This window comes from Myotis brandtii, unplaced genomic scaffold (assembly GCF_000412655.1).
Source record: "Myotis brandtii unplaced genomic scaffold, ASM41265v1 scaffold658, whole genome shotgun sequence".
NCBI lineage: Eukaryota > Metazoa > Chordata > Mammalia > Chiroptera > Vespertilionidae > Myotis > Myotis brandtii.
This window is the reverse complement of record NW_005370558.1, coordinates 438,243-458,550: the sequence shown is the minus strand read 5'-3', so window position 1 is coordinate 458,550 and position 20,308 is coordinate 438,243. Positions and strand designations below refer to the sequence as shown.

General features: G+C 54.9%; 1 protein-coding gene across 1 annotated transcript in view; it reads right to left on the bottom strand.

The window, feature by feature from the left end:
* DENND1A (DENN/MADD domain containing 1A) overlaps positions 1–20,308 on the bottom strand; it is a 455,803-nt gene that overhangs the window by 1,918 nt on the left and 433,577 nt on the right. Inside the window, 3 exon segments of the mRNA XM_014528906.1 lie at positions 1–325; positions 1,302–1,557; positions 17,549–17,637. The exon segment at positions 1–325 is cut by the window's left edge and continues 7 nt beyond it. Of these exon segments, the coding sequence (XP_014384392.1) occupies positions 1–325; positions 1,302–1,557; positions 17,549–17,637 (670 nt within the window).

Sequence of the window (20,308 nt, the reverse complement as noted above, 5' to 3'; positions counted from 1 at the left end):
GGCGGGCAGTGGGAGTGGGGGGCATGATGCCCAGCTCCGGGGTCTTCCTGCCCTGGGGCCGGGGAATGGTGATACTGCCCGGAGTAGGGGCGGGTGCCGCCTCCTTGTCGCCGAGGTCCAGGATGCTGTCCCGGTTCTGGGGTCTGTGAAGCAGGGCCGGGGTGTTCCCGAGCAGGGCTGAGGGCTTCTCGGGAGAGGGGGCCTGGGGCTTGCTGCAGATGGCCATGTCGTCCTGGCCCAGGCTCCAGAGCTTGTTGTACGGGTGAGCGAGCCTCAAGGCCAGCGGCATCCCGCGGCTCCGGTCACTCCTGCCCAGGTCCAGCCTCTGTCGGAGGGAAGGGGAGGCAGTGACCACAGGCTGACAGGACAGACGGGAAGGCAGCACACCCCCACCCACCCCTCCTGTGTGCTGGGCAGGGGCCGGGATTAGCCGCCTGGGACTCAGAGCAGCTGGGGGCTCAGGCCCCCCCCCCCCCCCCCCGGGCCCCCCCATTTTTGCGCCCTGGTCACCAGCAGAGAGCCCCGGGCAGGCTGGACTCCAAGCCCAGAGGCTCTGCACGGCGCGAAGGGTCCTCTTGTCCCTTTATGCTGGGGCTGCCAAGTAGTTTTGGGAAAAATGACTCCATTCACTGACCATCACCTGGTCGGGCCCTTTTTACTTTTCAAAGCGTGTGGGCACTTTCAGTCACCTGTGAGCCCAGGAGGGCGAGTGAGGGTTAGGGCCTGGGCGAGGGCACACTGGCTGGGGGGATGGGACTGGGCTCAAGGCCCCACTCAACCACTCCCCAGCTCCACGGCCTGGCCTCACCTCCCTTCTCTTGGCCTGAGGGGCGCATGTGAGTCATGGATACGCGGGAGCTCAGTGAGTTCCACCCTGTGACCCAGTCAGCAGCCCCCATGGGCCAGTGAAGAAACAGGCACGGAGGGGGGATGTGACAGGGTGCAGGTCACAGTGGAAGACCAGTGGTTGCACACCAATAATCCAGGACCCATAAGTTCTGATCCAGTCTCTCCGGGAGCCTTCCCTGGTGGGGTGCTGGGAGAGCGGCCTGGGGCACCGGCCACCTCTCTCTGGTGCACAGATGGCAGTGGGGCCAACTTCCATCAGGCTTAGCATCTTCCCCAGTGATCACTGAGGGGCGGTGGCCGCTGGCCCTCCTGACAGGGTTTGCAGTGAGACTGACCCTGAGCATTGGCCGAGGGCCTTGGAAAAGTTTCTCCCTCTTGCACGTGGGGGACCTGCGGCAGGTGTGAAAGCTCCAGTCCCAGCAGGCCCGCCCCCGCCCCTGCCCCCACCGTACCTGATAGTCAAAGGTCCCCGACTGTTCCCTCAGGTCTTTGGGAGTTCGAAGGTCCTCCAAGCTCTTGGCCTGGCCCAGGGGCTGCAGTGGCACCTCCATGTCCAGGCTGCTGAAGATGTCTTCCAGGAGGTCGACGCTGGCCGCCCGGTCCGGTGGAGCTGGGGCAGGGCCCATGGGTTCCCTCGCTCGCTGCTCTGGGCTCTCTGCCTCGCCTTCTGCACTGTCCGACTCCTTGAGTGTCCGATATGGCTGTGGCCTGGGAAGAGCAGAGCAGGCTGGATTCTCCCACCCAGAGCCTCTGGGAGGAGCAAGCAGTCCCCACCTCCAAGAACTTCCAGGTCTTGAGGATCCCACCCAGGAGCCTTGGGCATAGGAGTGTCCTGAGGTCCTGAGTGCAGCAGTCTGGGCAGTGGCCTCCGATAGACCTGGGACTAAATCTGAGTTCTGTTGGTCACTGTGGGACCGTGGGCAAAGCACTTTGGCTCTAACTGGCACTGGGGGCCTCACCTAGTTCCTCCCAAACCGTAGGACCCATCAGATAAATGGCTGGTGGACTCACAAGCCATTCAGACAAGGCCTAAGGAACAGGGCACGGCTGGAAAGGAGCAGGCAGGCAGACACAGGCCTAAGCTTTGGCATGCAGGTCTTGGGAACAGCTTTTGGGAACTGAGTCGGGGAAACTCCCTAGGGCAGCTGCCCAGCACACCCCATGGGGAATCTTGTGCTGACCTTGGTTTCAGCTCGGATAGTGCCATCTCTTGCTGTGGGGCCTTGGGCAAGTCACTTAACCTCTCTGAGCCTCAATGGCTTCCCCATTCCACAGTGCACCTCCCTGGCAGGCAGTGGTGGGCATTAGGTGAGCGGTGCCTGGTGCACAGTGGGCACGCAGAGGCTAGCAGCATCAAAACCTTGCAGCTGGACCCCTGCTCAGTGAAAAGGGTTCCTTTCTCACAAGCCTGACCCTAGGGCACCTCTGCGCACGTGGAGATGGTGCTGGATAAACCCTGACCTCTAGTGGAGCCCGGGCCAGAGCAGCGTCCACCTCTAACAATAAGGCTGGAGAAGTCTGGGGCCTCTGGCTCAGCCAGAAACCGCCCATGATTCCAGTGAAGTGGGGGAAGGTGGCCACCTGGTGGTGACAACGGCTCATTTGCAGGAACCAGCAGGGGACAGTGGAAGGAGGGGGCTCAGTGAATAGCCTGGACTCTTGGCAAGGACTCCACGAACCTGTACCATCTTGCTGAAACAACACAAGCAGCCCAGGAAGTAGACTCAAACCCCTATCTCATAGATGAGGAAGCTGAAGCTCAGAGAGGCTAAGTAACTTATCCTATGTCACACAGCACTTTGTAAGAGGTAAAAATGAAAGCCAAGTAAGAGAGAATTTAAAAGTCCCTCGCTTAATGACTAAGCCATCTGCACAAGGAATTAAAGCCACTTTAACCAAGTTTGAACACAAAGAAGGAGACAGAGAAAAGTCAGTGTGCTCCATACACTTAAGGAAATAGTATTAATTTAAAAGAACCCATTTTGTTTTAAGATGGCCCAGTTCTTTTGTAAACACGCACAAAAGCCTATATTTTCATAGGTCTTGGCTAAAGGAATGAGCACAGCCATTATTTAAATATTTAAGGAAAATAAATAAATAAGTAAATAAGTAAATAAGTAAATAAATAAATACTGAAGGCACCAATTGGTTTAAAGAGAACATGGGCCTGCTGGACTCTGCTTGGATGTCACCTAGAATGCCTTTACCTGCAAGGTGGTGGTTTTAAGGTGGTACCTGAGTGAAGATTTCTTATTCCAATGGCTCTTAATTAGTAGTAGAAATAACAACTGATACATTAAGCCTATGGTATGATAGATATTATTGCTTAGGACAAGGCAATTTTAAAAAGTTAAACAAAAATTTTTTAAGGAAAAAGATACACCGTATGGAAAGGTGGCCTGTGAAGCTTGGGCAATACTGGCGTAGGCCACCCCTTTCTAAGTGAGGACAGGGAGGGGATCGGCCTGCCCGTGGTCTCAGGTGAGCTGGTGTCAGAAAAGGCCAGAACCCTCCTTCCCTCCCCCGGGGTGGGGCACAGGGGCAGGAGCGGAGCCATGGGTTGTCACCTATGTTCAGGGGGAGTCACCGGCGCAGGGAGAGGGGGGAAGAATCCCCACTTCTATAAACACTAACTACTCACTCCCTGGGGTTATGTGGGCCCGCTGGGTTTCAGCAAAGGGCAAGTTCCTTCCCTTAAAGGGTCCCATTAAAAACACCACAACTTGTTAACACTGACAAATGCTATCCCATTGCTCAATCCCAGCTCTGGAAAACTTGTGGGCAGAGGGGCAAGAACTGGCAAAGAAGGGGCCTAGAAAAGCTTAATTTTGGGTGATAGCTGGAATCAGCATGAGGCTTAGGCTATACATAACAATGATACAATTACTTTAAAGTTAGACGGATCAGTAAAATGTCTGGATATGCCAGCATTAATGCACACATTCCATGAATTTTTCTTGTTTTAAACTTGACCCTCCATCTCTATGGCTTTCCAAGATGTGCTGAGATGAAGGCCTTGAGCATCACCACAGGGCTAACTGTGGCCACCAATTCATTCCATTTACAATCAAGCACATTTCCCTGTATAAGAAGTGGGGACCCATGCTACTGCCTCACACCCCTATCCCTCTTGTCACCTCGTTCGCTTCACGCCCTGTGAACACCCGGAGGTAGCATCCACCCTGCAGGTTGGCACTGGGGCACCGAAGGCAGCAGCTCTAGACACTCTCCCCACACAAGGGCAAGCAGCCCTGGCCACCCGCTCCCCCAGGGCCCTGGGAGCCACCCAGCCCAGCTCAGGGAAAGGAAAGAAGGAAGGAGAGACCATTCAAAGGGAGTGGAGAAGAAAAAGCTCTCGGTGAAGCCAGGGCTCGGGCCCTCTTCCCGCTGGCTTTCATCGTCAGAAGAGTCCTCGGACAGGAAGACCGCATAGTGTTGCAAGGGCTTTACCAGGCTGGGACAGAGGAAGACAAGAGAAGAGAACAGTTAGGAGGCACCCCCAGGACTCCACGGGGTGGGGCGGGCCTGGCCTGGCCTCCGCTGCAGCCTTGGGTGGAGGCTTCCTGGAGCTCAGTGAGTTCCACCATGTGACCCAGTCAGCAGCCACCACGGGCCCCCGAGGCAAGGGAGCTGGTCCCAAACAGAAAAGAAACTGTGGGTTTGCCACACGTGTCAAGAGCCTTAAACACATGATCCAGTCACCTCTGACCTGACAATCCCACTGCCATCTAGATAACCCTAAACATGGCCAAGATTGCCCACAGTGCCCAACACTGCCACGTTTGTGATATTAAAACATGAAACAACCTAGACTTACAGCAACAGGAAGCTGGTGAAGTGAATGATGGCCCCGTTGGCTGAATGTTAACCTCCCAGTAACTATCTATATATATAAAAGCCTAAGCAACTGGCCAACCAGCCAGTAGCTATGACAGGCACTGACCACCAGGGGCCAGACGATCAACGCAGGAGCTGTGGAGTGACAGCAACTTTGCAGAGTGCCCTCTCGCACTCCGGGACCCCTTGGGGGATGTTAGACTGCCAGCTTCGGCCCCATCCCCACAGGCCAGGCCAAGGGACCCCACCTACTGGAGGGACTCCGCTCACTCTGCAGACACTGCCCCAGGTGCACCGGCCGGGGAGGGACCGCGGGTGGCTCCAGGGTGTGTCTGGCCCGTCATGCCCAGTCCCACCCCACCGGCCACCTTCCAATTAATTTCCTTTCAATGTGCACGAATCCATGCACCAGGTCACTAGTAATGTTTATAAAGGAAAACCTAAAAACCAGAATGCAGAATGGCAATTATATTGCACTCTACCTCGTCTGCCGATGGGAAATGCACAGAAAAAAGGCTGGAAAGGTGTGTCTGAACGTCTACACTAGCGACTGGAGCAGTCTTTTTATTTTTCTGTGTCATCTAAGTTTTCTACAACGTGCATATCTATTTCAATAATCAGGAAAAAAAAAGTTGAGGCAGGCAGTGAGCCACATGGAAGAGGGCTCGAGTGCCCTTTCGGGTGAACAGCCACTCCCGCATCTCCCTCAGATGGCTCTTCAGAGAGTCTTTGTCATCTGTGATGTATAAATTAAATATTCATTGTTATAAAAAATACATCTCTCTTGTCACCACCTGTGAGCTCTGCCTCTATCAACACACACACACACACAGCCCAGAGAAACTCCACGCCGGCTCCTGTGAGTTACACATGGGCCAGGGCCTATGAGAGCCTTGCTTAGAGAGAGGGCAGCTGGACCGGTCAGACCTCGGTTAGAATCCAGCCCTGCAGCCGATGCTTGGGCACCCGGCTGGGAGCGGGTGGTCCATGTCCCTGTCCTGTACAGCACATGCGGAGGATCCCTAGGGGCAATGGTGAAGTTTGGGGAGAGGGTGGGCACTGGGGTGTCTGAGGGGGGCTATCTCCTCTCCCCCGACCCCAACCACTGCAGTCTCCTTTCTTTGCTTTATGTGATGCAATTCCATTCAGGTTTTATTTCAGGGGAACGTGACGTCTAAGAAAAGTGCATGGGAACCTCACTGGAGGGTGAGTGCGGGGCAGCAGCTGTGAGAGTGGACTGCGGCCGTCTCAGCTATGGTCTGCCAGCCAGCTGTTACCTGGAACACGCTGTTCTTTCAGAAGGAGCAGGGAGCTGCCCCCAGCTGCCCCACCGGGCCCCCGCGTCCTCTGCTCCTCCCTGGAAGTCAGCCAGGCAGAGCCGTCCCTCCTACTGAAGTGCGGGTCGAGGCGCAGAGAGGGGAAGCCACTTGCCGGGGTGCACACTGGGAGGGGGTGAGCCACAGCGCCCCTCTCCGCTCCTCCCCAGGTCGCCTCCAGGGGGTAGGCACACACCTTGGCCCTTTCTGGACGGGAGAGCATTGGCTCAGGCGGGCACTTTCCCAGATTCAGGGCAGGCAGATTTCACTGCAGGACAAGGCTGTTCCTCCTCCATGTCCTCTGGGACATACAACAAGGCGCGGAGAAGGGCCACTCTCCACAGCCACCGGAATCCTGTTCTGAGTCACAAACCCGGCCTTGTCACTCGCCTGCTTAACGCCTGTGAATCTGCTGCTCTGAACCGCAATTTCTTGGCGATGGGTTGATTGGTGAGTAAACCCACTGAGTAAAGCATTGGGAATAACGCGTCCAGGCCTTTGTGGATGACGTATAGATGGGCGGGGTGAGGGCTGCAGAGTGGCAGTGCCAAGGCGAGCTCCCCGCAGGGCAGACACGGAGCTGGCCCTGCCCACCTGTGCGGCCTCCTGCCCTCCGCTACGCCACCTGCCTGGTCTGCTGGGCGCGGCCTGCTCCTGAACACTCAGCCCAATGGCACGCTCAGCCCTCCTGGAGCTCCCGCTGCGGCCTTCTCCCTCGACGGTCAGCTTCTCCGCGGGCTGCGTGTGTCACCGCTTCATGGAGACCACTGAACCTCTTGCAATTCTATTTCTGGCTCAAGGGCAGGGCCTGGCTCATTCTCTGTCCCCACCTGGGGCACAGCATGAGCACCATCAGAGTTGACGACCGAATGAATGGAAGCCAGTGTGCAAGGGAGACAAGGTGCCCCCCATTTCACTCATTTTCCTGGAGCCCCAACACAGCATGGTCCCTTTCACCAGCCTGTGGCTGCAGAATAAAAGGGTCCCCGCTCTGAGCATCCCATCCGTCCTCTGAGACGCTGAGACCCATAGATTGGGACCACATTTGGGGTGTGGGGCAGGTGGGAGTCTCAGAAAAATGTTTCACATAATATCCACACGTAGGCACAGTGCCAGGGGCTTACAGAGGCCATTTCTACCCCTCCCAACACTGAGCAGGAAGGTCTCCATAAACTGACTTTACAGAGAGGGAGACTGTCACTAGTCCATCTATCCATCTGTCCAACCATGTGCCCAACCCAGAGGCCCCTCCTGGGTGCCGGTTGTGAGCAGGCCCAGTGCTAGCTGAGCACTGGAGTCACCGGCAAAGGAGAGGGATGTGGCCAAGTGACCCAGCCAGGAAGTGACGAGCAGGGATTACAGCCCAGCCCCTCGCCTTTCTATCAGCCGGGCTGGCAGTAGGTGTAGGGGGGGATGCACCTCGAGGCTCCTGGGGGGCCCTCAAATCCACCTTGAATGCCGTCCCAACAGCCATCCACGCATGCCCCTCCCTGGCAGTGACAAGAAAGCAGAGGCCACAGCTTGGCACATGAACCAAACGCCACTAAACCTGCCAGGAGTGCTGGGAATCGTGTGAGAGCAAAGGGCCCTTGGCTTTGTCCGTCACCGATAAAATCCTGTGCCTGCCCACACTGGCGTGTCCGGGAGCGGGGCTGGGGTGTGGGGGAGAGGGAGCCCTGATGTCCAGCTCACGCTCCAGCGGCTCTCCTGCCATCCAGGCTGGCTGGGCAGTGGCTGCGACAAGAGGCCCTGTGTCTCCTGATCACTGCTGAGCTCTCAGATGAGAATTCGACATGTGGTCTGGTCCGAGCAGAGCTTTCCAGGTCCAGGCGCAGGGTGCAGGGCGGACGATGAGGACACCAGCAGTGCTTACGGCGCACATGTGGTCTGGTCCGAGCAGAGCTTTCCAGGTCCAGACGCAGGGCGCAGGGCGTGAGGACACCAGCAGTGCTTACGGCGTCGAGCGAAGCGCTGCCGAAGCTGCTCATGAACTCCTATCGCGCCCTCATCTTGCAGATAAAGAAGCCAAGGCTCAGAGAGAGGGCGCCGCCTGCCCAGGGTCACACAGCAGCTGGAGGCGGGCCCGGGACTCTGCATTTCCCTGGCTCTGAACCACTCCGCCGTCCTGCCTCTTTCCTCTGGTGGATCTGAAACAATGAAATAAGGCGCAGGGTGTTTCCCCTTCCGCTTTCAATAAAAGGTGAGATTTCAAAATAAACCTATTTAAATTCAGCTGCTCATGTTCTTCCATGAAACATACAGTCAGATATTTGTCAGAGATAAAGGATGAACCGTCGAAAATGTCCAGGTTTAAATTTTTTATTAGCTTAAGGCAGAATATGGGAAAAAAAAGTGTACCTCTTCCCTCATTAACCCAATTCAGCTACTACCCTGCAGTCTGCCACCCACCACTTGCCTGGATTTTATTATACACAAATTGCTGTCTGCGAGAAGGCAGGTCATGGCGAGCCTGGCTACCCAGCGAGGGCTGCCGGAGTCTTGGCGGGAAAGAAAGGCCTGCTGTCCATCACTGTCCAGACCCCATCATCCCCACGCTGCTCCCGCCTCTGCCTACCCCGTCTCGGCACAGACTCCCATGCAGATGACTTCCCGAACCCTTTCTAATGTTTGGTTTAACGTGTCGCCGGTTGGCGCGCGCATGTGACAGTGGTGACAGGCGCGGCTGTTCCTTTTTAAATACCATGTCAGAGACACGGCGTCAGGAAGCGGGACGTGCTCCGTGGCTCTCTGCCGCGCCGGGATCGCACCGGCTTATTTTTTAATGAGGAAGATCTGCATCTCGAGAGTTTTTTTCATGTGTCACATCGCGTGGACAAATCAGCAGCACGTCACGCTGGCCCAAAATGAAATGCTGACAAATGTAGATATTTCAAATTTAATTGACATTTAAATGTACTTGAGATAAAGAAGGGAAAAAATCAGCGAGGACTTGGTCTCCGGAGGTAGTGAAGGGAGCGGGTGATCATTTCTTCAAGGATCATTTCACTCCAGCACAAAGGATCCCTACTTCGTAGGTGGCATGGCTGCTGGTGTCCCTGATCACGTGGCTCCGGTGGGGCTGATGAGCAGGGACAGGCCCCAGGACGAGGCCAGTGGATCCCAGTCTGTCCAGCCAGCCTTCCACACCCCCATGCCCCAGCCAGACCTCGGGGAAAGTCATCGGATTCTCTGAGCCTCAATCTGTAAAATGGGATGCCTACAGCCCTCCTGGTGGTCTTTACGTAAAGCTGGATGAAATGTTTGCAAAGGTCTTTGCATATCACCTGGTGCCTAGTGAACATTCGATTACTACCCACCTGCCACATTCACCTGCCAACATACAGGTTCTTGTCCAGGTGTGCCAGGACGGACAGGGTGGTCCCTGCCTTCAAAGACCTTCCCAGGTAAGGTTACTGCCCCCACTGGCCTGTCACAGCACATCAGACGCAAGAGAGGACACTGCCATGCCTTCCCGCCACCGCCAGGACCCGGGGCCAACGCTCCAGACCACACCGTAGCATGCACACAGGCTAACAGGACGGACAAGGGCTCTGAAGCCAGCCAGAGGGGTCCCTGGGGGGAAGCGCGGTCGGTGCAGGACCCCAGGAGGAAGCTGGGAACTGCACTGGAGCTATTCCTCATGTGACCCAGGGTGAGGGCGAGGGCAGTGCTCAGGAGGAGAAACTGGAGACAGATGTGCTGGACGCAGGACCTTTACACTCATTTGTAAATATCTACTTAAAACAATAATGTGAGGCCAACTGCTGTAGAGTCACCAATGAGAGGGTGTCTTCCTGTCAGGAGGGCTGGCCTAACTGTGAGACTGGGTCCTTCCCACCCCATGGGGACCTGCTCTGCCAGAGGGCAGTGGTTGGGGTGTCCCTGGCTCACTTGGGAGGTGACATGGGGGCTGGGCTTCTAATCGGGAGCATGGCAGAGGCTGCACATGGCCTAAAGGAGTTCCTGTGGAAGAGTGGGCACAGGGAGCAGGGGTGGGGTGGGGTTGGCAGGGAGCAGGTGGTACAGGGCCATGTGCAAGGCTAGGGGTGATGTGAGGGTTGGGCAGGCAGCAGGGAAGCCTCCTGGCTGGGCCCTGATCTCTCTCTTGGGTTGGCTGTGCCCTTTAGCCTTTCCAACCTTCGTTCATTCATCCACTTAATTATTTATCAACCTGTATGTTCCTTCCTTCCTACCTTCTTTTAACAAAAATCACTAGTGTCAATCTCCCATGTCCACACCCATGCCCCAGATGCTCTGAGAAGCCCCATACAGGCAGAGGCCCACGCACAGGACGTGGGCTTTGCCTCACTATCCCACCTTCAGGTTCTTTGGTGCAGAGAAGATGGGTGGGGACACCTCGGGGCACTTTCCCTGCCTGGAAGGGAAACTGTGAAGAACTGTCCCCACTCTGCGGATGCCTCTGACAGCCGTGGTGGAGGTGGGGGTGGGGTGGGGTGTCAGGCGAGAAAGCAGTGAACTTGGACGTGGGACCCAGCAGACCCCGGTCATTCCACCTGGTGTTAGAACCTTGGTTCCCTTCGCCTTCACTGGGAAGATTCCTGGGGAGCGAGGGAGGCTGAGCAAGACGATGTCTATGAAAGTGCTGGGCCTGAGACAGGCCCGTGGGAAAAGGTGCTGTGGCATCACGGCAAATACGGAGGGGGCTCGGCTGGGAGGGCACAGCTTTTCAGAGGTGCCTGCAATCAAGTGTCCTGAGGATGAAGCACTTTTCCTGGGGCACCTGACGGCCTGGTTTTCAGCTGGAACTGACTCCCCCGATGGGGACAGCTCCTGGGAAAGGTCCTTGCCTCCCAGTGGCCTGTGTTCCCTGGGCTGGTGCGCTTCCCTGCTTTTCCACGTCTGGCTTCTGGCTCCTGGCTCGTCTTTGTCCCTGGGGCCCAGGACCCACTGTTGGAGAAGGAGGGGCCGAGTCAGGGCAGGAGCCCTTGGCCTTGCTAATTGGGTCTGTGGCCTTCTGCTCAGTGTTTGGCTATTCAGAGACTGGGGCCTGGCAGTCTGCCAGGGGGTAGTACCCAGACAGCTGCCCCTCCCCCCTGGGCCCCAGGACCCAGCTGGCATCTTGAATCCTTGCTGCTGGGCTGATCGCAGTTTCTGGCTCCTAGAAGGCCAGGGCAGGGAGGTGCTGGTGGCTTCACATTCACATCCTAATCACGCCTGGCACAGAGCAGGTGCTCTTTACACCTCTGTGGCTGTTAACTGATACCCCTCCCCTGCCTCCAGGGTGCTGGGCTGTAAGCTTCAACCTGTCTTCAGTGGTTCCTTTGTTCATTCATTCAGTAAACATCCCTGAGCAGAGGACTGGGCCAGGCTCTGGTCCTGCAGTTGAAGGACACGCGGCTTTGCCAGGTGTGCACACCTGCCTGTGAGGTGAAAGCTACAACACAGCAGGTCAGTGCTACACAGGGGAAGCCCGGGGAATTGTGGGTGTGGGGGGGCAGGTGTGGGGGGAGGTCGGATTGTTGAGGCTGCGGCAGTGGCTGCAGGAGGTGGCAGGAGGGAGACTGGCTGACTTAGGACGTTAGTGTGGCTGCTGTGGGCAGGCTCCCGAGTCCTGTTTCTTGGGATGCTAACAGGCACGGTCTTTAACACCAGGGGGCAGAGACTTGCCCAGGTCTGACCCAGGTCTGTCAGATGCCGAAGCCCCACTCGTGCACCAGGCTACTGCCCAGCAGAGCTCAGTGACCACACCCCAGGGCGGCTCTGGGTCAGGTAGGAGGGAAGGAGCTCCACGCCTGTCACCGGTCGTGATCCACACTGAGGCTGCGCGGGGCCGTGCTGGGCCCGGGTCCTGAGGGGACCGTGTGCAGCAGCACATATCACATTACCTCCTGCCAGAGTGTGTGTGCAACTGGGCTGCACAGATACGAAGGCAGTGTTCTGAGGCCGGCCCCAGGGCAGAGCGCTCACCAACTGCTCCTGGCAGCTCTTCTGACCTGATGTAACCTCCCGGGCCTTTGGGTGCTGGGGTCGCGCAGTGCAGTTCAGATCTCCATTCCTGTGCAGCGTGGGCTGCCTGCTCAGTGGACAGACTGTCTGTCCAGCCAGCACAACCTGCAGCATTTCTCCTTGGCTGGAAGGGTTTCTAGCACCAGGCCCAGAGTCTCAGGGAGCCCACAGTTCTGGGGGGAGTGTAAAGTGGCACGAGTCTTTTAGAAAATTATTTAGCAACACAGAGCAGAAATCTGCCTCTCTAACTGGTTTAGGATACGGATTCTGGCGTTAGAGAGACACTTCTAAAGCTCAGCTCTGCCGCTAACTAGCTGTGCAACCCAGGGCAGTGACAACCTCTCCGGGTCTTGGTTACCTCTTCTATAAAACAGAGCTAATGATACTCCTCCCCCCGCCCCGCCCAGATTTCTCGTGAGGACTCAATGGAACAGAGTATGTAAAGTGCTTACATGTGGTTCTCAGTTAATGGTAGCTGTTAATCATTCTGTTTCTCAGAATGATGTAAAGTGAGGAAACGCTTGGAGAACAAGGACCTCACTCTGGCATTTTTCATATTAGTGAAAAGCTGGGACAGTCTGCAGACCCAGCCTGAGGGGCGTGGTGAGGTAGGTCACGCACATCTGCGTGACGGGATCTTCCGGTCACCAGTAGCAGGGGCTACAGGACGTGGGGCCAGTGCCCAGGATGGGCTCCTCAGGGAAGCCGCAGGTCTGCACACAGACACGGGAAAAGGAACGCCACGAGTCTGCAGGAATGCTGCTAAGTGGTTGAAGTGGTGGGATTCAGAGTGAATTGGTCTTTTCCATAACTTCCAGATTGTCCATAAGGCTATTGGGTTATTTTTACGAGTAAATAAAATCATTTGGAAAGAACAGATTTTGCATGGATCTGGCTGAGGGGTGCAGGGCAATGGCTCGTGAGCATCTGCTGGATGAATCTGGACCGCTCTTAGTACAATGAGACTTCAAACAACCAGCCTGCAGCCAGTCAAGACTTGTGGGACTGGAGGGTGTTCTGTGTCACCGTGAGAGGTGAGACACGGTGTGCAGCTGGAAGCGCCCAGGCTCTGCAGCTGGCCAGGACTGGGGCAATCTCGGATCTGATGTACACGCACCCAAACCCCTTAGCCATTACGACTCAGAAGACCACCGACCCTTCTGGGTTGTTGTGAAGATTAAGGGAGGCAAAGCCTGTATGTAACGATCTCCTTCTGTTCTCACAGCAACTCTGTGAGGGCTGCTGCCCGTCCCCTCCTGCAGTGAATGAAGGACGGGCATCCTGGCAGAGAGGCACCTGGGGACCAGCAGGTCACTCCCTGCCTCTGGCCTCTGTGTGTGGTCCTGAGGGGCGGGCCGTACTGAGCATAGTGCTGCCTTTAAGAGCTTGCTCTCGGCTCCTTCTGAGCTTCAAGTTCGAAGGTCAATCCCCTTATAACTGACAGGCCAAAAGGAAAATAAGTTGGGGCCTGGTAGCCACACACACTGCGGCTGAAACCACCAAGGCCCACCGCTAACAGGTGGGGAGCTGTGAACCTCACAGTGTCCCCTGTGGCTGCCACTGTCCTCACCACTCAGAGTAGAGCAGTCATATTAGGTTCATTTTTTGTTGTTGTTAACCCTTACCTGAGGATAGTTTTTTTCATTAATTTTTAGAAAGAGTGGAAGGGAGGGAGGGGAGAGAGAAAGAAATCGATTGAGACAGACACATTGATTGGTTGCCTCCTGCACGTGCCCTGACTGGGTCGGGGATAGAACCTGCAACCCAGGTATGTGCCCTTGACTGGGAATCAAACCCATGACCCTTTGGTGCAAGGGCCATCACTCTAACCATTGAGCACACCAGCCGGAGCATATTGGGTTCTTAACAGAAAGCCTGGATGGTGCAGAAGAAAGGGCGAGGCCTCTGTCCTCAGATAGCAGATCCCGCCACTTTCAAGCCTGGAGGCCTTGGGCAAGTTACTGAAAGTCTCCCTCGGAGTCTCAGCTCTCCATCTGCTAAATGGGAAAGCCACCCCTCCCTTCACAATATTAAGTGATGGTCAGTCAGTGTTGCTTCTCGTTCCGTCCCAGATGGAGACACTCAGGCTCCAGTGGACACTGCTTCTTTGGCAGGAAGATGACTGAACAGCTCCGGTTCCCAACTCCAGGGAACCAGACAGGAAGAGTGGTGTGGGGGACAAGCTGCCTAGGCAAAGCAGACTGACAACAGAGTGTAATTGAGAGAATGAAATCAAGCAGCATCAGAGCCCTGGCCCTGCCACTTTCGAACTGGATGACTCTGGGACACGGGTCAAGTACACTTTCTGAGCTCGAGTCCCCATTCTGTGAAGGAGAAACCAACACCAGCCTAAGAGGCCCAGAACAGGAGGGGAGCACGGCTGTACTTGCTGCTAACTGGCCTCTGACCCAGCCCTGCGGCCTGATCCCTGCCAACACCAACTCTTACCCTAAGGAGTGTTCCGGGCAGCCCATCAGCCATCCTGGATACTGGGAGTAGCTACAAGTTCTTGGGAGAAATAGTCACTGACTATTAATTAGCTAATGTTAACCGGAAAACAGAGGGGAAGCTTTTCCCAGAAGTCTTTCTGAAGTGTTCTCCCAATCGCCATCAAATGGTTTTAAGGGGCCAGGGCACCTACTGTCGGTTCAGGAAGAAAATTCAACAGAGGAAAAAAATTCATTTTGGGAATTCAAGTCAACAAGAATTAGCATGGAGATCCGTTAAAGGCCTCTTTTCAAAACCCTAAGCAGCTCACATCTAGTTGGTTTTCAAAGATATTGTTGAACGAACGGGTAGACGAGTGGACAGATGGACATCATCTGGAAAGGGAGAAACGGCTTCAGTGATGGACTGGCCGCGAGCTGGCGGCCGATGCTATGGGCCTTGATGAGTTCCAGGCGCGAGCAGCTTGCTGCAGGGGGCTGTGGAGACCGTTTTCGTCTTAATCAGCTCCATCTCACTGTCCACAACGTTGATTACTCAATATGCTATTTGGAAGTGAGAGCTGGGGCAAGAAGTCAGGAGGATGGAATCCCTCCCTCCACTTCAAAGATCCCGTATCTCTTTCTGTCGCCCAAATCCTCTACGTTTCTGATGCACTTAGATGTTCCTGGTAGAGACAACCATCCATGATTCAAGAAAATCCAGGCCAGATTAAAGGGCCAGGCACTGATCCGTGTGCCCAACATGGAACCATCCGCAACAAAGGCCCATTAGGAACGGCTCCTGCCTGCTGGCTTGTCTGCTCGTGTCTCCCAGCACAATGCTGACAGATTGGGGGAGCTGGGCTCTTTCCTCCCTAGAACAATATTTTATGAGGAGTCTGTTTTATTAAAATATTTTCCGCTGGATGCTTCCTGTGTTTTAAGAACTTGGTCTTGCCAGCTGGAGCCGATGACAGTTGAGAAAAACACATCCAAGTGCTGTTGTGACAGGGCATGTGGAAGTGGAGGAGCGAGGCGGGGGAGGGGGGGCAGCATGGGAAGAGACGCAGGAAAACACCCGGCTGCACCAGCAACACCCCAGGCATTATGGGAGAACACCCCACCCCATGACTAAAAAATGTGAACAGAAACCCTTGGAACGACGTCCCAAAGTGTACCTCTTTATCTGTGATGTGTGGCCACAGAGAACCCGTCATTTGATTTTTATCGCTGCAGGTTTGCCAACCCACTAAGCCAGCCCCCATGCCACCAGTGGTTCCTTTCATGTTTCCTGAACAGAAATCTAAAACAGGCATGTTGCAAAAAGAAACAAAAAGCGATATCAGCACGGTTCTGGGCATAACCAGGAGGATGGGATTACCAGACACGGGCTCTTTGGTATACACTAGAGGCATCCCGTCACCATGAGAACAGAGGCAACTAGGAAGCCAACCTTTAACCGGGAACCTGGCCACAAAGTGGGTCATGCTTGCCTGCAGAATGTGCAGTAATGTAGGTCCAGGGTGGTTCTGTGCGAGGCAGGGATATTCTGGGTTCACACTTCAATATCTACAGGCCCATGGCCCTGTACCGCAGTGCAGTGGCTAAAAGATTTAGCCCAGATTTAAAGTGGTGGCTTTAAAGAAAAGTGATTTCATCCCCTAAGGAGAAATCTTTAGGGTTTGAGGAACTCTGATGCCATGCAGCATTTCCTCCACAAGGGGGCAATCATAATCCACGCCAGTCATTTAAAGTGGTGGCTTTAAAGAAAAGTGATTTCATCCCCCTAAGGAGAAATCTTTAGGGTCTGAGGAACTCTGATGCCATGCAGCATTTTCTCCACAAGGGGGCAATCATAATCCACGCCAGTCACGGCCAGGAACCTATTCCTCAATTATTCCCACCGTCCTATTGTCAGAGCAAAAGTTAAGCCTACACCCAACTTCAGGAGTCCTCTCTTCCAAATTGTGCATAACCAAGCATCTTCTAAGACAGGCAGACTTTCTCTCTCTCTCTCTCTCTGTCTCCTACAGCCTGCTGGGCAAGGGTTGAGGCTGCCTGGTAGGCTGGTTCTACAGGACACAACAGTCTCAACCAACACGGAGTCGTAAAGAGAGAATCCTGGAGGAGGGAAGTGCATTGTAACCTGGGTTCGGCCACAGCTTGACACTTCAGAATCCTTTCTTCCCTTTGGCTCCGTTTTTTGGCCGGGGCCCGCCGTCTCCCTAAACTTCTCCCCCGAGAACTCTTCTGAGAGGAGAGCAGACATGAGGAGTGTTCCCCTCTGCACTCAAGGTCCTTGAGGCAATGTTTTTGGTTACCCAAATCCCCTGACCAAGATGGACTCATGTACTTTCTCAAGGAATCACGGGAAGCCAGTGTAGCAGCTCAGCTGTCTGGGCAGGGCCCCAGGAGCTGTGCACTTGGGGACCAAGGGAAGCAGTGCACCCTCTGATGGGAGCAGTGCACCCCTCTGATGGAAGTAGTGGTCTCTTCTCCAGTTGGGGGTTGTGCAGTTTAAGCCTCACCCACCCAGGCAGCTCTGGCCACTGCTTGGACACCTGCCTCATCATCATTTACCTCATCTACCTACCATCTACCAGCAAGTGACTCCAATGTGGGTCCTATGCTAGTGCCTGCGCTGAAGACCTCTGGGCCCGAGGGGAGGTGTTAAAGCAAAGCTGAGACGACATACAAGCTATGGCACAGGTGAGCAAAGTGGGGGTGGGGCAGTGGGGAGGACAGTCCTGAGTATGAATCTGGGCTCCAGGGCCCTCAAGTGCCCCAGGTCTAGGAGGCTAGAGGCCCTCATTAAGTCACCTTTGACCAGGTTCCTAACTCTCTCCTCTTGACCCTACATCTTCAACATCAGAAAAGGCCTGGAACCTTCTCCTGAGCCTGTCCCTGTGGGCATCACCGGTCAAAACCCAGCCCAGGTGGCTGGCTCTTTGGCCTCTGAGGCCTCCCCACTGGTGTGACAACTGCCATCAGAAACAGACACTGAGACCAAACCTTGCTCCTGAACCTCTTGTGAGACACCCGCTCCTGCTCCAGGGAAGCCTTCCAAAGGCTAGGGCTGCGGCGCTGGCCCCACCAAGCACTGGCCCCGCTGGGTTCCTGCAGACAGAGGGGAGGGGAGCCGCGGGTACTCACTGCTCCTGGCTCGGGACGGATGGCCTCCGGCCTTCCACTGCGATGTTGCTCTTCGGTCTCTTGACGACATGTGGACGGGGAGGGCGCACCTGGAATGGACACAGGGGAGAACCCCCAAGAAGGAGTGAGTTGGAAGAGCCACACGGGAACATCCTGAAGTTTCAGATAAGTGGACCCAAAATAAATGTTGAGGGAATCTTTACGGTATGAGCTACAAAAGCTCTGCTTGTCACGAAAACACCACCACACCTGAGCTGGAATTCCGTGGCCCGTCAGTCGGGAAAGGCTCTTCTGAGAGCTTGGTTTCCTTATCTGCAGGTCGGGGTGGGTCCCCTGCCTCCTCCCAGGGCTGCCGTGAGGGTGCAGTGAGGGTCGGTCTACACAGGACCCAGAACAGGGGCCCTCATGCTGATACGGCCCCACTTGCCTCCTTCCAGAACCCAGAACCCACTCTGGGAGAACCCCAAAGTGTAACTCAGACTTTGTTTTCAGGGTTCACCTGGTGCTTATCTTATTCTTTTTACAACTGAATTACAGGATGCTTATTTTCCTCTGTAAATGGGAGAGGGAAGAAAGCAAAACATGGCATTGGAGAGTACTGCCCCGGGCATCCGGAGCAGTGCCCCGAGCAGGGCCGCACACCCCAGGGCTACCACGCCGAGGGGCGGGGTGGGTGTACTTGACAGTGAAGCATGCAGCTTCCTGGTCCACTGTGGGCTGCAGTGGCAAGATAGTTTTCTTTCTTTCTTTTTTTTCTTTATTATTATTTTTTCCTGGTCTGCTGCCTCTGAAAGCCAAGACGAGGACCCATAGAAAAAGACACCCTCTCCCCCCGTGGAGCCTATGATGGGAGTTAGGCTGCGAATGTCTGAGTCCCCCTAGAACAGCCGTGGGCAAACTACGGCCCGCGGGCCGGATCCAGCCTGTTTGAAATGAATAAAACTAAAAAAAAAAAAAAAACCGTACCCTTTTTTGTAATGATGTTTACTTTGAATTTATATTAGTTCACACAAACACTCCATCCATGCTTTTGTTCCGGCTCTCCGGTCCAGTTTAAGAACCCATTGTGGCCCTCGAGTCAAAAAGTTTGCCCACCCCTGCCCTAGAAGGATACTCATTTAGTCTCATCAACATTACATGGCTTTAAATTTGCCACTGTCATCTCTGGACATGTCCAGTGCCAGAGCAGGCCTGAAGGGAGCTCAGCTAAGCAAGACTACCTGTGAGTTTCGTTGCCAACAACCAGGACTGAGTCTGGTGCTGGAGGCTTGTTCTCTCTCTGCAGCTGAGGGACCAAGTAGGAGACACCACAATGGCTGAGGTTCTCAGACAGGACAGAGAAGGGGAGCACTCATGCTCCATTGCTGCCTCCTCCCTTCTCTGAACCCCACTCCCACACAATTTGTGGGTGACACAGCACAATGGCTTACGAACACAGATGAAGCTGACTGCCTAAAAGACAAGTCTTTATGGCGTCTGATCAAGCCCCCAGGTCTCTGCAATCTAATCGAACCAGTTTTTCCTCTGGACTGGCCAGTCTGATCTCAGCCTCCTCTGGCAACTCAGAGATGTGGCCAGAAAAGCCAAATGCTTCCCATCAAACTTGCTGTCTTCCTCTGTGGGGCTACTGTGACGACCCACTGAAATGATGTGGGAGAGCGCTAGCATGGCACACAGTGGAGCTCCATAAATGCTCACCTTGCTTCTCCGTGAGCTTGTCAATAACAAAAGTGGGGTGTCTCTGAATTAGAAGATTTGATTTGTGATGGCCTTACCCTCGCCTAGCGTCCTGCTCAGTGTCTGGTATTCAAGGAGTCACTCAGCAAGATTTCACAAAACAAATGAATGCTGCTGCTTGGAACCTAAGACGTGCACAACACCGTCACGGTTGCTATCACTGTTGTTAGGAAGTGCGGCCTCAAAGCAGACACCCAGGCACCATTTGCTGGATACACGGGTGGAGACACCCCCACCCATCCTGACCATGAACTGGTTTCCCGGACCAGAGCCAGAGGCAGCTGGTAAACAGGATCACCTGGCTGGAATGCTCCCCCGGACTTCTCACCACAAAGGCGTGTGCTGTGGGGGCGATGGAGCCGCTCTGCCCTGCCCCGGGCCCGCAGTGGGGGTTTCAGGAAAGGGCAGACACTAAGGCCTATCAGCCTGTCCTTGCACATGGCTGCTCCCTGCTACAATAAAGGCGGGTTAGGAATGTGAACTTGTGGCTGAAATGGGGGGATTAAGTTTGTGGCAACCTCAACTGAACTTGCAACGTGGTGAAACATGGGGAAAAAGAACAACAGAGCTAATTAGACGAGCTGAGCTGTCAGAGTGCCGCTGAATGGCTCCGCGCCAACAAACAAAAGGAATGGGTTGGCAATCAGCAGGATCGATGGAGGAGACTGCTTCATTAGGGATGATAAAACAGACAGAGCGGGAGAGGGAGGGGGTGGAGAGCAGGGAGGCCGGGAAGGCAGGGGAGGGAGAGAAAGGCACAACAGGCCCGGGGACAGTCAGTCGCCTGCATCGCATCGTTACAGACACACCCAGAGTCACACACACCTGATTGGTGTGGACAAAGCCAGACACAGAATCACACTCACAGACAACCATCCAGAGACATGCAGAGGCCTCGAGATGCCAACATGTACACGTCTCCCAAATACACATAAGAGGCGAAGACACAGGCACCAACCACACACACACACACACACACACACACACACACACACACACACACACACGCCCGCACACACACTC